At 43.4% G+C, this 15609-nt stretch overlaps 1 protein-coding gene across 1 annotated transcript; it reads left to right on the top strand.

Moving 5' to 3' along the window:
- Positions 1 to 5742: 5742 nt before the first annotated feature.
- On the top strand, positions 5743 to 14050 carry HAUS1 (HAUS augmin like complex subunit 1). The gene is given in 11 exon segments (XM_080572533.1): positions 5743 to 5940; positions 6308 to 6482; positions 7031 to 7086; positions 7429 to 7512; positions 9675 to 9771; positions 9775 to 9805; positions 9934 to 10031; positions 10532 to 10600; positions 10764 to 10901; positions 11683 to 11748; positions 13062 to 14050. Coding segments are annotated over 10 exon segments (816 nt in total). The 5' UTR covers positions 5743 to 5940; positions 6308 to 6470; the 3' UTR covers positions 13227 to 14050.
- The last annotated feature ends 1559 nt before the right edge of the window (positions 14051 to 15609 follow it).

Raw genomic sequence — 15609 nt, 5'->3', positions numbered from 1 at the left:
AAAAACAATACCAGGAAGTATAGCATTTCTTATCCTTTTTCGCCGTCCAATCTTGAGAGTGTGGTAAGCGCCTTCAGTCATGAGGTTGGGCCCGCTTTCAGAGCTTGTGTTACCATTCAGCCCTTCGGGGTGATCCAGCTCCTGGAAAAACTAATCACAATTTTATTATGGGTTTAAAAGGTTCTCATGTTATTTTTCTCAGGACAACCTGATCTTAGCGCGGGAGAAGTCCGGTCGAGGCACTCTCACTCGGCTGTCAATACCCATAGGGGTTGCCTCCCTCGGTAGACCATACACACCGCAGTGGAGGGTCCTACCCCGGTCTTGCCTTTTCCCTTTCCTCCCTTCAGCCTTGTCCTCTTTATCCAGTGCCCTTCATTCATGCAGAACCTCATTGCTGGGATATCAGTTCCTCTTTAGTCTCAGTTTCAGTTCCCCAGGAGTGGACTCAACCCTCCAGGCTTCGGTAGCTATTGGTCCTTTTATTCTGGATGCGTGGGTCCAACCCCTTTCTGCTGTTCTCACAGCTGTTTCAGTAGTAAGTAAAACAAGGTACGGTCCCTCCCATCGGGGGTTCAATGATTCTTCTCTCCAGGTTTTTATTAAGACCTTGTCTCCTGGTTGTATCTTATGAATAGCAAATCCTAAAGGTGGTGTTTGAGTCATCATCCCAATTTCTCTTAGCTCCTGTAATCTCCTTCCAATGGCAATTATATATTTCTGGATACTATGATCCTCAACTACATTGTTCCCTAGGGGCATCCCTTGAGAATATGGCATACCATATAACATTTCATATGATGATAATCCAGTCTCACTGTGTGGTTTAGTTCTTATGTTTAAAAGTGCCAATGGTAAGCATTTCGTCCAGGGCAGCTGTGTCTCGATCATTAACTTAGTCAATTGTTGTTTTATTGTTTGATTCATCCTTTCTACTTTCCCTGAGCTCTGTGGGTGCCACGGAGTGTGGTATTCCCACTGAATACCTAATGATTGACACAACAATTTTATTATTTTAGAAGTAAAGTGTGTGCCCTGATCAGAATCAATGTACTGGATTATCCCATACCTTGGTATTAAATGTTCCAATAAAATTTTTACCACCGTCTGTGCCGTAGCTCGTGCTACAGGATAAGCTTCTACCCATTGTGTTAAATGATCTACAATTACCAATAGATATTTCATTCTCCCTACCTTGGGCAATTCAGTGGAATCAACTTGTACTTTCTCGAAAGGCCTATAAGCTGTTTTTCTCCCTCCCGTAGCTGCTTGTCGAAACACTTTCTTATTTATTTTCTGATAAGTTAAACAGCCTTGTGTAATTTGTTTCGCTATTTCAAAAATCCCAATGCAACCAAATTGTTTAAGGAAATGATCGCTTAATGCCTTCATACCCCAATGTGTTTGTGCATGTAAACGTTCCAGTATTTGCCTCGCATAGGCTTTTGGCAATATCTCTCGCCCGTCAGGCAGTGTCCATTCTCCTTGTTCTAACTTAGCCCCTATTTTCTCCAATCTTGCTTGTTCCTCAGGGGTAAATTTCTTTTCTCCTCTTTCTCGCCTTTCTTCCTCTCGTATCACATTGATTTTAACAACCTGAGTCCTCAGGGCTGCTTCCTGGGCCTCCTTATCTGCTAGATTATTTCCTCTGATTCGATAATCCAGTCCCTTTTGGTGTCCTCTTACATGTACCACTGCTATCTCCTTTGGTTCTCTTAATGCCCTTAAAATTTTTATCATTAACTCTTGATGTATAAGATTCCTCCCTTGAGTATTAATTAGACCTCTTTCTTCCCAAATTTTTCCAAAAGTATGGACCACGCCATATGCATATTTAGAGTCTGTATATATCGTCCCACTTTTCCCTTTTAATAGTTCCAGGGCCCTACATAGGGCATACAGCTCACAAGCCTGAGCTGACCATGATGGGCTCAAAGGTCCGGATTCCACAGGTTCTAAGTTCTTATTGATTATTGCATATCCTGATTTCCTCCTCCCTTCCACTACTCGGGAGGAGCCATCTACAAACAGTGCCTCTCCTTTCTCCAACTCAGCATCCCTTAAATCCGGCCTCACTGTTGTCTGGGTCTCGATTACCTCTAAACAGTTATGTTGTACTCCCTCCTGTGGTTCTCCGAACAAAAATTGTGCTGGGCTCTGAGCAGAGGTTACCCTCAGTTCTAAGTCAGGTGAGTCAATTATTGAGTATTGCTTCATACTTTAGGATCCGACTATCCGTTAACCATTTTTCTGCTTTTTGCTGTAAGACACTTCTAACATTGTGTGGAGTATACACCTTTAAAGGAGCACTAAAGGTAATCTTCCTAACTTCTTCTATTAATAATGCTGTAGCGACCAAAGCTTGAAGACAAGCAGGCCACCCTCTACTTACTGGATCAAGCAACCTAGAGCAATACCCTACGGGTTTCTTAATCCCTGCCCAATCTTGAGTGAGAACTCCATATGCTGTTTGGTTCGATGTATTTACAAAGAGATAGAAAGGTTTTTCCAGATCGGGGAGGCTCAATACAGGTGCCTGTATTAAAGCCCTTTTTATTTCCTCAAATTTCTGATCATCTTCTGTGAACCACTTAAGTTGGTTATTAGTTAATTTCTCATGTAAGAATTTGACCATTTCACTGTAGCCTTCAAGCCACGGTCTACAATATCGTAATAATCCCAATACTTGCCGAATTTCCTTTTTAGTTTGTGGGGGTCTTAAAGATAGAATCCCTGATACCCTGTCAGGATCTAACTTCTTTTTCCCCTTACTCAGCCAGTGCCCCAAGTATTTTACTTCCTGTTCCACAAACTGTAATTTCGATCGAGACACCTTTAATCTCCTTTCCCCTAAGAAGTTTAGCAATTTAATAGTAGCTTCTCAGGTTCCCTCTTCAGTTTCTCCCGCTACTAATAGATCGTCCACATATTGCAATAATTTGACCCTCCCTAGGTAACGTGAAATCTTGTAAAATCTTTTCTAAAGTTTGTCCAAATAGATTTGGTGACTCTGTAAACCCCTGTGGTAGCACAGTCCATCTTAATTGTTGTTTTCGTCCCGTTTTGGGGTCCTCCCACTCGAAGGCAAAATAATCTCTGGATCTCTCATCCAGAGGGCAGGCCCAAAATGCATCTTTCAGATCTATTACACTATACCACGTATGTTTGGGAGATATACGACCCAATAAAGTATAATAATATAAATATAAATAAATAATGTTTTGCCCTCGGGGGGAACCGCTTCCCTTATTCCCTGTATGATTAATGTTCTCAAATCCCTCATATTCTGTCTTCCTTGGGGTTGTTCATGATCCCAGTGGGGATCCACGTTTGGCCATTTTTGGTCTCCCGGGGGTCCTGCCTGATTCTGTCTCTCCCACATTCTCATTCCAGCTTGCCTAATCATTCCTTTTTCCTCGACAGTAAATAAGATCCCTAAAATGGACTGTATTTCTTCCCAGGTATAAGTATTGGGACCTAGGAATTGGTCCAGTTTTTCAGCTACTCCGAGGGGGTCATCTAATAAGGCCCCCATTTCTTTCTTGAAATTCCTTACATCTGTGGTATTTAAGGGGACTGCCACAAACCCAATGCCTCCCTGATTGCCTCCGAGGGGTACCTCTCTTAAGGGATACAGAGAAGCTCCCTCAGATGTGGCAGTCCTACTTCTTGTACATGCAGCCGGAGGTCGGTCTAATTCCGGTGCTGTCGGTGGTAGAGATACCACAGCTGCTGGAGGTGGGGCCACTGCCGGAGGTGGATTGTTAGAATATAGAGGTGGTAAATTATCTAATGGCTCCCATTTATCATCTTTTTCTTTTTCCCGTTTTTCTTCTCCTTCTTCAAACTCCTCCTCTGTTTTTAGTGTAAATACTGAGGCTGGAAAAGGACGTGAAGTCCTGATTCATAATTCTGCATAATCACTTTCCTCCTGGCTAAAAGGTTCCTTTGAATTAACATGTAGATTTAAAGCCTGGCAAACCCAGTCTTCAAAAGATCCGAAAATAGGCCAAAAGACATGTGGTCTTAAAGGCTCCTTCGGCCATTCTATCATACAATACTGAATCATTTTTAATTTACTTTTTCCTTTTCCGGGGCCCCTATCGTTCCAATTTCTGATCATTATCCCTAATGGACTTTCTGGTGGTATGTCTGGTAATTTGCTCCCTTTTCTCTGGTCCCGGGTCTTCGACTTTGTCTGACCCATCTAGGAATTTTACTGTGGCAATTCCTACAGCCCTTGGTTGCCTTAGTGAGAGTGTCTTGCAGGGGATTCAGGACCTATCACCCACCCACGAATCCTATAGGAATCGCTTCGGTCCTTCACCGGCCAAGTCCCTCGCGGGAGATTGGAACCGCGGTTAGAAGACCTCCACAATCGCTTCGGAACTACGTTCCGTCTCAGTCACACTCTCACACACACACAGGCAACGGAATCCCACCCAACCGAACGGTATACGCCTTAAATACTTACGACTCCGTCGTCTTCGTTCGGATCTTCGCGCGCAGAATTACGGGCAAAATATAGTGCTGCAGCCGGGAAAGGGAGCTCATAAAAAAATCTAAATCTTTGCTTGCCCTTATTCAGGTTCAAGATGGCATTAGCCCCGACCCGACTCAAACAGGAGCCACCAAATGGTGGGGGCGCCCCTCCTAGATCAAGTCAGAATTCAGGAACCAAGACCATCCCGGACGAGCCCCCAATTGTTATAAATGACTGAGTCCCAAATAGGATTACAATCAAAGTTTACAATTTATTAAACGAATAGAGGCAAGCAAACAGCGCTGGGTGTGCCGGGAGTCTCTGCTCCACCGGGACGCACACCTGTTACGTAAGGCGGCTGGTTTTTATGCTCCTAGGCTAATACATATTCATTACTACTTCTAGAAGAGGCAGGGTTATTATAATTGGTTTCCCGAATCCAAAGTCCTCCCAGGTGCACCTGCTTATCAGTCTCTGTTAGTCTCTCGGGGGCCGCTCGGACGGGGAGGCTCATATTCTTCCTCCTTATCTAGTGGTCTCTTGGCCGGCTGTCAGAAGTTACTGCACGTCCGTGCAGAGTCAGCAGTTTTTCTCTGAAGAAATCCCTTTGTTCTCTTCTCACCTAAACCCAGGCCTCAATGTTAACCCTTCACACCCCTTAGTGGCACGAATTGCTGGACCATTCCTTACATGATGATTCACACCTTCTTGGTGAAGAGTTTTATATGTCTTTTTTTTTGCAATTTGTATTGTGATATGCATGAAACATACAGTTCCATCAAAAATCACCTCAGTATTTTACTGATTTCACCTCAAGTATTTTTACTGATTAAAGACTGTTTTCTTAAACTATCAGGTATGTAAGAGGAAAAAGCAAATTATTTCAAAACATTCAGAGCACTTAAATCAGTTCTATTAAAAGTGATGGCTGCAGTTAGTGAATTGAACCAATTTGTTATTTTATTTACGCTTTGAGATTTTTAAAACTAGGATGTTGTAACCTCATATCTAAGGTGTTATATGTAAACTTTAAATGGAGAGCTCCCGGTCGCTTGTCTGCTAGTGACCTTGTCGCTGAACTGCACTGGCTGGATAAAGCAATAGGAACCTGAAAAGGTTTCAGGTGCTAAAACTCAGACCCGAAAAGAAAAAGAAAAGGACAACCGCAGCTGTGGCTACATTGCAGAGGCGGAGCGGGCTCAGTGCCTGCAGTAAAGGCGCCGGGGATGGGGGCTGGCTGGTTGGGCGCTCCCGCAGGACTACAACTCCCAGCAGGCCCCGCGGCGCGCGGGGAACGCCGGGGCGGAGGCTGAAGGCGGCTGTTGATGGTCATGGCTATGGGGGAGAAGTTGTAGTCGCTAATGGTGTTGGGGCGCTGTTGGGCTTAGAAGTGGAATGCGTATGGTTGGGGACAGCGAGCTTGTGTCCTCCCGGGCACTGCTTGGTCCTGGGCTCAGGTGAGTAAGGGGTGGGCGAGGGGGCTGTGGTGATTGGGGTCTTTAATGTCTCTTGGGTCATCAGTGCGTCTGTAGCAAGCAGGACATGAGAATAAAAAGATAAAATTTCCTAAAATTAGGAGATAAGAAGGTGCCCAGAAAAAAATGAGGATGGTTAGAAGGGAAGTGGTTCTCTGAAGAGGGTGTCTAAAGCAGAGGTGAAGGAAGCTGTTTCCCCTTTCTCCAGCAGTGCTTTGACTGCTGTAGTAGAAGCTGCTCTTCGGGAATGGAGAGCTCACAGTGCTTCACATTTCTCACAGCCATTAGCTATTTTCTCTCTTTCCCTTGACTGTTTACTTTTTACACACACACACCCATTCCTTGTCAGGTTACCTTATGGCTAAAGAAAATATTTGGGAATCAGCCCATTCCACAATATGAAGTGAATGCGCAGACCATTGATATCTTGTATAAGCCTGAAGAATACAGTGGATCCAGAGACAGAGATATATCTTTGCTGATAGAAGGCATGGAGCAGAGGGCAGCAGAATATGAAGCAGACGGTGAGTTAGAAGCTCCAGTTCTTGGTTTCATCACGGTTTTCCTTAGTGAGCTTGTAGACTTTTTTGTTAAAACCTTATGACCTAGCATATTTAAAAAAACAAACTAGTAATAAGCTTAGCTTTTGTTATGGTACAGCTTTTACTCCAATGTACTCCATGCTTTCCTTTCAGCAAAATACACTCTGACTGACATAAGGTTGGTCAAAAGCAATTTTTTAGCCAGCTTGAGTAGGCTGTAAATATGGACAGGCAGATTGATTACTAAAGCCTCCTAGCCTGCTGGGCTGAATAAGCACAGCTTTGGAATATTGTCTGGATAGATAGCAGAGAGACCCTACAGCTGATTTAAGAGTCTGAACTGGTGCTAATCTACTGTTAAGGAAAACACTTGAGGAATCTGAAACAACAGTGAGGTGATTAAGTTATGCTCTCACAGCCTGGAGTCTGTGTCCAATAATGTTTTTTCTAGACCAAGTGAGTGGTTTAGGGGGCCATAATAGATCTTAACACATGTACTAAAGGATCATCCCTTCCTTGGCTTCTTTCAGGAAGGAATTTTACTGCTCTGTAAAGAGATTGACGTTGTACACAAGAGGACAATGTGGTAAAAAACTCTCTTTGATTTTTTTTCTTTGGGTCCTCTAGTGACTTGCTATCAAATAAACAATAATGGAGGTTGTACAGTTGATTTAGGCTGTCAGAGAATGTGGATGCTACCAGACAGGTATGGGTGCGAGCTCTGCTGCAATTTCAGACTCCTGTGGTAGGAAGGAATATCATTACTAGCAGAGGTTTCATGTGACAAGCATGGTGGCTCTTTCCGTAACAGCAGAGAGGTTTTAAAAAAAAAAAAACAAAACCTTCTGGAGTGGGATTGGGTCATACCTAGAGCTTAAAAGAACAGTTATATTAAAAAAAAAAAAAAATCTTGTCTTTCATTATCTAGTCTGTCCAGCGAAGGCACCGCCTACCTCAGTGCCCTGGTAAACAGTGCAATGACACTTGAAACGAAAGGCACCTCTCTTGTCAGGTAATTCTTTCCACTCTGCATCAGAGGTGATGGTTTGTGCTATTTCCCTTTCTACGGTTTCAAACTGTACTTTCACACCAGGGATCTTACTTGTCCAGCTTCTTTTGCACTACTGGGGCAGCTTTAGAGGACCCAGAAACTGAGCACAACACTTGACTTTCCCAGTAAGGAAAGTCTTTGAAGCCCAGAAGGTGCCTTAGCTACAATTAAACCTCTTTTTAGCCCATGCCTTCATGATCAGTGCATGCAGGATGTGTCCATTACAACTTTCATGCTAGGTAGCACAAGCTGGAGCAGCTTTTATACTGCTGAGACAAGGACTGTGGAAATGTAACTGGTTGTTTGGTCTCAGCTCCTCTCTTTCCTTTCTTATCAAGCCTCAGTTATTCTAAGGAGATTTCCTGACTTTAGCGAGGCTTTTGATACTGTCTCCCATGACATCCTGATAGCAAAGCTGAGAAAGTGTGGGATAGAGGAGTGGACAGTAAGGTGGGTTGAGAACTGGCTGACTGGCCGAGCTCAGAGGGTGGTGATCGGCAGTGCAGAGTCTGGCTGGAGACCTGTGACTAGCGGTGTTCCCCAGGGGTCGGTGCTGGGTCTGGTCCTGTTCAACATCTTCACCGACCGCCTTGATGAGGGAATAGTGTCTGCCCTCAGCAAGTATGCTGATGACACGAAGCTGGAAGGAGTGGCTGACACGCCAGAAGGCTGTGCTGCCATTCAGTGAGACCTGGACCGGCTGGAGAGATGGGCAGGAAGAAACCAAATGAGGTTTAATAAGAGCAAGTGTAGAGTCCTGCACCTGGGAAGGAACAACCGCGTGTATCAGTACAGGCTGGGGGATGACCTGCTGGAGAGGAGCTCTGAGGAGAAGGACCTGGGGGTCCTGGTGGACGACAGGTTGGCCATGAGCTGGCAGTGTGCCCTGGTGACCAAGAAGGGCAATGGGATCCTGGCGTGCGTTAAAAGGAGCGTGGCCAGCAGGTCAAGGGAGGTGATCCTCCCCCTCTACTCTGCCCTGGTCAGGCCTCACCTGGAGTACTGTGTCGAGTTCTGGGCTCCCCGGTACGAAAAAGACAGGGATCTCCTGGAAAGAGTCCAGCAGAGGGCCACAAAGATGATATGGGGCCTGGAACATCTTCCCTATGAGGAAAGACTGAGAGAGCTGAGTTTGTTCAGCCTTGAGAGGAGAAAGCTGAGAGGGGATCTTATCAGTGTTTACAAATATCTTAAGTGTGGGAGACAGAGGGATATGGCCAACCTCTTTTCAGTGGTCTGTGGGGACAGGGCAAGGGGTAATGGCCACAAAATGGATCACAGGAAGTTCTGCACCAATACGAGAAAGAGCTTCTTCACAGCGAGGGTGACGGAGCACTGGAACAGGCTGCCCAGGGAGGTTGTGGAGTCTTCTTCTCTGGAGATACTCAAGGCCCGTCTGGATGCCTACCTGTGCAGCCTGCTCTAGGGAACCTGCTTTGGCAGGGGGGTTGGACCCGATGATCTCTTGAGGTCCCTTCCAACCCCTACAATTCTGTGATTCTTTGGCTCAGCCACAGAGAAAAATGGCAGCTGTTAGTCTGTTCTTTCTCAGCCCCTCTGCCTGACCTTAAACTATAACACAGCAGGAGTCCCTTGAGCATCCTCAGTAAGGAGGAGCTGAAATCTGCCTTGGAATCCATTTTTTTTAAAATCACATTTGGGAGCTTTGCTCTTACAGCTCTTTAGAGACAGCGGGGCAGGCAGCAATGAACAATTTGAGAAGAATGAGTGAATGAAATACTTCTGGGAGTGTCCCAGGGACATGTATTTTCAGAAACTGAATTTCAAAGGCAGTTTGGCAAGCCAGGAGTGGAGCGTTTTATTATTTCAAACCTGGTGGCTATATTCACTAGAATGTCAGGTCCTGTTTAGCCTGTCCTAGTACTCAGTTTACTGAGTTGTTTCCCCTTTTGGACAAAATCTCTGCTAATTAAGGGAAGCAAATACCTTCAGTGATTTATTTTCCTCTTCTAAAATACCCGGTAGTTAATTACCTGACGCATCATAACATGAGAAAAACAGGTCACTTGAGGAAAGTGTGTGTGGGGTAAACAACAACAAGACTTCTGAGTTTCATAAAAGTTGACTGTTTAGTATTCCCACTGAATCTTTCTTTCCACCAGCTGCTTCTGTGCCATCAATGATATGAGTCCCGAGCTGTATACAACAGAATCAAAGAACAGAGAAATGGAACTGGAGTTGACCAACATTAGGAAAAAATGAACTGCTGCACTGGCGCTGGAAAAGCAGAGGAGTAAGTAATGGATGAGAAAGGGGAAAGATGTAGGCAGTGCTGCTGATCTCTGCCATGTGGTGTATTCGTTGTGACAACTAACAAGGGTAACCATACTGACAGGTTTTTGATGCATCTTTAATCCACAGTATTGGGAAGTGTCTGCCAAAAGCTGTGTGCTATGGACACGTTCAGAAGTCAAGACTTTTGGGGCTATGATCAAACCTATTATTTTAAACCAAAAATGGTTTGCAAGCAGTTTTCAGATATGGGACGGCATCTTCCACCAGTCCTCTTCAGCTGAGGTTGAGGGCAAACCACATCATCTTACCACGCTTACTGTGGGCTTTGTAGTTAGAATGAAGGAGCCAGGCAAAACAAAAAGGGTTCCCAGGTAAGAATCTCCTTTAACCGTTGCACGGGAGAGTCTAAAAGAAAAAATAAAGTAATCAGTATCAAGTCCATTTCCTAAAGGATGTCATCTGAAGGGCTTTGCCAAGTACAGCGTGATCAGCCCCTCCCTGGGCATTGGTCCAGATGATCTCCACAGTTTCTTTCCATTCTAATTATTGTCTGGTTCTGTCAAAGTTGTAATTGTGGTGCTCTTGTAGCAAAGATACAAGATCCACATGCCTCTCCCAGTTTTGCCATGGCTCCTCTCTATGCTCATAAGTTTAGCCTTCATAACATGTCCCTAAGCGAATTAGAGAATTAAGCGGAAGACTGTTACTCTGTGCTGTTACACAGATGGCTTTCCCCTTGACCTTTTATCCTGTGGGTCTTGGGAGTCTGGAGTTGACGGCCATGGATATTTACGTAAGGGAATCTCACAGGAAAATGCAAACATTCTCTCCCTTCTGAAGTTGGTTATATTATGGCATTTAGCTTGAGCATAGATGACTAAGTGGTATGTGAATACTGGTGTTTCTTTGAATGTAAAGGTTTCTTTCTTTTTTTTTTTTTTAATGGATCTTAAAAAAACAAAAAACAAACAAACAAAAAAAAACCAAAGGAACATCTTGAGGTAGAAAGAGCCAAGGCTGAGAGCCGATCCCAGAACTTGAAGTTCATGAAAGACAAATCTGAGGATTTCAAAATCAGGATTAAGGCTGCTGAGGTAGATGGAAGGAATTATCTAACAGGATGCTGTAACAGGTTGGCATAGTCATGATTGGTCAGGCCTAAAAACTAGCTAGGGACATCGCTGGAGCTTCCTAAACTCCTGGATTTAGGACATCTGGCCTAACAGGATGAGTCATTATCATACTTCAATTGTTCTTGATATGTACATGCTCATTCTTCTGAATGTCCTTGGGTAAATGCAAGGATACTTTCCCTTCTGGGAATATTAGGTAAGACTACTTTGTGTTTGCTGTGATGTACTGTTAACTTGTCTGTATACTCTTATATTAACAGTAGAACATATGATTCACTGAGGAAAATTGTATCAAAATCCTGAATATAGCCATTTGGGGGGGGATTAATGAATGATTAAATGTTGAAGGCAGAAGTTGTTCTGTCTTCTTTGCCTTTCCCTATGTGATGAAGGATATGTGAATGCTTTATTTAATACTTGGATGCTGTTCAATATCCTGACAAATATCAGATAGAAAATGTTGAATTAGTGTTAACAACACTTTACTGAGAAACCTCTTCACAACCTTGCCATGTGCTCTTCTCCCACTAATTTTCTGTAAAGATTTGTTATTCTTGGAGTAAACTTTAGTAGTGACTGATTTCATACACCAGCTAGAGCTGTAGTTCAAGTAGCACGTTTCTACTATTTTCAGACTGTGTTCTTGTCTGACTGTTTCAATCAAAACCCAAGGAAATGGCAAAATCTTTCTCTTTCCTGTTATATTTTGTCATGTATCTTTTGAACTCTTTCCTGTTTGTAGGAGCAGCTTGCTGCCACAGGGTTGGATCAGTCATTGACACATCAGTCACTAGTGAGCATGTCTGAGGTAGGTCTGTTGGTACAAGACAGATGTTTCTACAGCAATCCATGTTGCAAATGGAGTGGATATTCTGTGGAATATATCTCATTACATGGCTGCCTGTGTATTGCAATTACTAAATAAAATTACCCAGGTGATTGCTTCTAGTGTGTGTGAAATACACCTGCTCTCAAATGCCCCTGAGCAAAGGGAGGAGGTTGAGCAAAGCCCAGATTCTGAACTATTGTGTGCCTTTTTCTTGTCTTTAAACATAACATTTTTAACTAAATCGTAAGTCCAGCAGGATATTTTTAAAAGGAAAAAACCACATTTCTTGAGTTACTAACTATAGATTGTCCAGCTTTGTACTGAGTATTTATACAAATTTAATGTATTTGAGTAGTTCTGTCTGCACTCAATGTGTTTTAATGTTACTTGCTGTTACTGTAATGGGCATTTCAGTCTCTCTTCCCATTTCTTTTACTATCTCTTCCTGCCTATTAGGTTGAACAATTAAGATAGGTTTCCTGAATGTACGCTGTCATTCTTGTGAACCAGCACTGGGTGGCAATGTTGACTTTGCACAGTGTTTCAGAAGAGCACTAACTAAAAATCATGTTGGAATTCTACATACAAAATGGAATTGGAACCTTTCTAGTCTTTATCTGACCTTCATCATCTTCTCAAACTTGAGTAAAAGGGCATGTTTGACTCCCTGGCATTTCTATGTCTGCTTTGCCAAGAGCTCTGTGAATTATGCAGCACAAATGACTTCATCTTTGGAGCGCGTTTTTTGGTATGTTTTAGTTTGATTATTTGAGGGGAATAAAAAGGGCTTTGTAATGTGCTAAATTTTCAGCCCCTCAGGGAAACTACCTTCCCTTGTTAACACAATGAGCAAAGCAGTGCATGTTTGGGGACTTTTTTTCTGTTGCGTGTGTAAAATTTTCACACACAAGCCATAGACATGAGACTGTATCTCCTTCCTTGGGGCTCAGGTCTGTGTGTGGCCTACAGCGATGTTGACCATGAAAGTCCTCTGGTGGCTTCTGAGTTGACAGGCTCCCTCCTGTCAGGGAGGTGAGATTGGGTGGTTATCCTGTAGGAAACAGTGTTGTATGTTTTCAGAAAGGAAGAGAATGTACCTCTGTAAAATTTGAACTGGGTTTGACTGACTGAGTGAAAGGTAGATCTTTAGTTCTCCATACATTTTGAGAAGGATCACAAGAACTCTAATATCAGTGAATTCTGAAATGCTGTAGATAATTCTAAATGTGTTTCACTGATTTACATCTCTTTACATGTAAGACTATGGAATATAATACTTGTTCTGTCCACAGAAACTGGCTGAAATGCAGGAAGAAATTGTGCCTTTGAAGAAGAAACTTGAGTACTACCTTGATTTAACTCCTGTAATTATTTTTTCACTGTTCTTTTATATTTGCAGTCAGATTAATTTCAATGGGCTTCAAAAATATAAAGGAAATTGTTGCATGTTTCAATAGATAAAGATCTATCTATAGATCTATTAATGAGTGGTGTAAACAAAAGACTTCACTTAAGCTATATATTGATTAATCAAAGCCCAAAAAAAGTGTTTGCCAGGCAAACTTTGCTCTAACAAAATGTCTAGGAATGTGACCTGAAGAAAAAGGCTAGTTGAGCCCAGTATCAAGATGAATTAGCCAGAAGTTAAAAATTTAGAAGAAAATGTAATTCCTTAGTATAACAAAAGTTTTTAGATTTCACATGTCCTAATTAGTTTACATTAGTAAATCAGGCTGTCAATATGGCAGACACAGCACACTGCAGAGGTTAAAGCTCTGAGCAACGTTGTAAAAATTATGAAGAAATACCCAAATGTAGTCTTCTCCCTAAGCAAGTCAAGTACTGTAGCTTGTATGAGTACTGGCTGCTCCATCCTCTTCCTTGATTTCTCTTGAGGGTGCTGGGTACACACCTCATCAGGCCGCTCTCTGAAGCACCTTTTATAAAAAGGGTTTTACTCATTTCAAATGAGAAGAACCCGTGTTACAAAAGACTTTCAGTTGAGGGTGGTTCTGTAAACAACTTAATGGCTTAAAGAAATCATGGAGAAACGGTAAATCCGTGAAACAGATGTCTTTGGCTTTGTGTGATGTGTGTATATCACTGCCTGAGATACTTGGGACGATTCAGCCCGAGTATTTCTGGTCTCCCTTGGAAGATCGTCACTACTTTTACAGATGAGTATTAAGGATTTTCTCTGTCATTCAAGTGAGATTTGGCAAAAACTGGAGCGGATATTTGAGTGGGTTTTGGCTACAGTAAATAAAAACGGTAAACTAAATGGTTGCAATTGTACTTGAGTTACCTGCTATTGCCACCGTTACCTCCTCATCTGAGCACCCCACAGTCCATAAGACAGGTAACCTCTGAGAGGTGAAGGATTTATTCTAGTTTTATAAATAGGGAGTAGAGGTCCAGAGAAACAAAGGGACTTGTCCAAACTCACGTAGAAATTCTAAGATGAATCATGTATTTTGTGTTGTGAACTGGGGACCTGTCTGCTGGATCACCCTTTACCTCCTCAGCCCTTGCACAGAGTTCCTGCTCCTCAGCACCAGCACCCCTTCCTGTAACCTAATTTCTCCTTTATACAAATACTGCTGTCTCCCTCCTAGAACAAAAGGATGAAGCGGGGGGGGGGGGGGAGTGATACTCTTTTAAATCCATCTTACCCCAAGAGGCAGCTGCCTCCTCTCGAGCAAAACAGGATGTTCAAATTGGATTAGGTTCCTGCAATTCCGCCTCTGCGCGCCCCCCCCCCCCCCCCCCCCCAACTCTCTGTCAGTGGAGATGGGGAGAGAGCCCTGATGCCTTGCTGCTGGTGCAGACAAAATGAAGGAGGAAGGTTAATGCTTGCACACTACTAAAGGCTTGTTGTGCTCTGGTAACTTCATTCCTGGATATGTTTAAAATCTACTTCCTCAATTGGTAGTTTTGGAAAATAGATACAAATATTTCTTTAGGCATTAGGTCATAGCAAACTTCTGAAAAATATCTGATTGTCCAAACCAAACTGATAATAGGCTTTTAATTGTGGGAAAGGAATTTGCAGGTGGCATCGCGCTGTTTCACATGTCCCTGAATTAGAGATAATGAGAAAACAAGCCGTAGAAACAAAAAACTTCAGCAAGGTCAAGATAAAGTAAATTGGCTACAGTGTTAAAGATGAGCTTTGGGCAGTGGCCAGTTGTTGGCTGGCTCGAGGCGCGTGTCTGAGGGTCTCTAACCAATTGTATGACCAATTCAGGTGTGTGGGGCTAGGGGGAAAGTATATGTAGTAGTGAAAAAGGGCAATAAAGGTCTCCTGTTCAAGAGCTATCAGGAGTCCGTGTCTTGCATCCCTTCAAATGGTGACCCTGATGTGATAGGGGAGGAGCAGCGCTGCATGAGCGTCTGAAGGGAACCCAGCCAAACAAGTCAAGCTTGCAGCTGGACTGCAGCTTCAGCCCTGGGACATCACCTGAAGGACAGGTGAGCAGCTGGGCATTAATCATGGGAGCTAGCCTTTCGGCAGAGGAAGAGGCTATAGTGGAACTACTAGCGCAACTCCTAATAGACAGGGGGAGTAAAATATGATCCATTTAAGATAAAGCTATTATTGAAATTTTTGTGAAAACAAGGACTCCCCTCAATGGCTTCCACAGTATTTGATGTAAAAACCTGGGACCAAGCTGGGGAAAAAGTATGGGAAGCAGTGTCCAGTGGGGATACTAATGCTGCTGAGGGGATGACTACGTGGCGGCTGGTGACAGAGACTTTAAGATCGTGGCAGGCAGAAAAGGAAGTACAGAATGCCGCTGCCCAGGCAATAACAGCAGCCGAACCGAGATCAGAGCCTGC

Source organism: Anser brachyrhynchus (assembly GCF_964034855.1).
Source record: "Anser brachyrhynchus genome assembly, chromosome: W".
In the NCBI taxonomy this organism is placed as follows: Eukaryota; Metazoa; Chordata; class Aves; order Anseriformes; family Anatidae; genus Anser; species Anser brachyrhynchus.
This window is presented reverse-complemented; position numbering and strand designations above follow the sequence as displayed.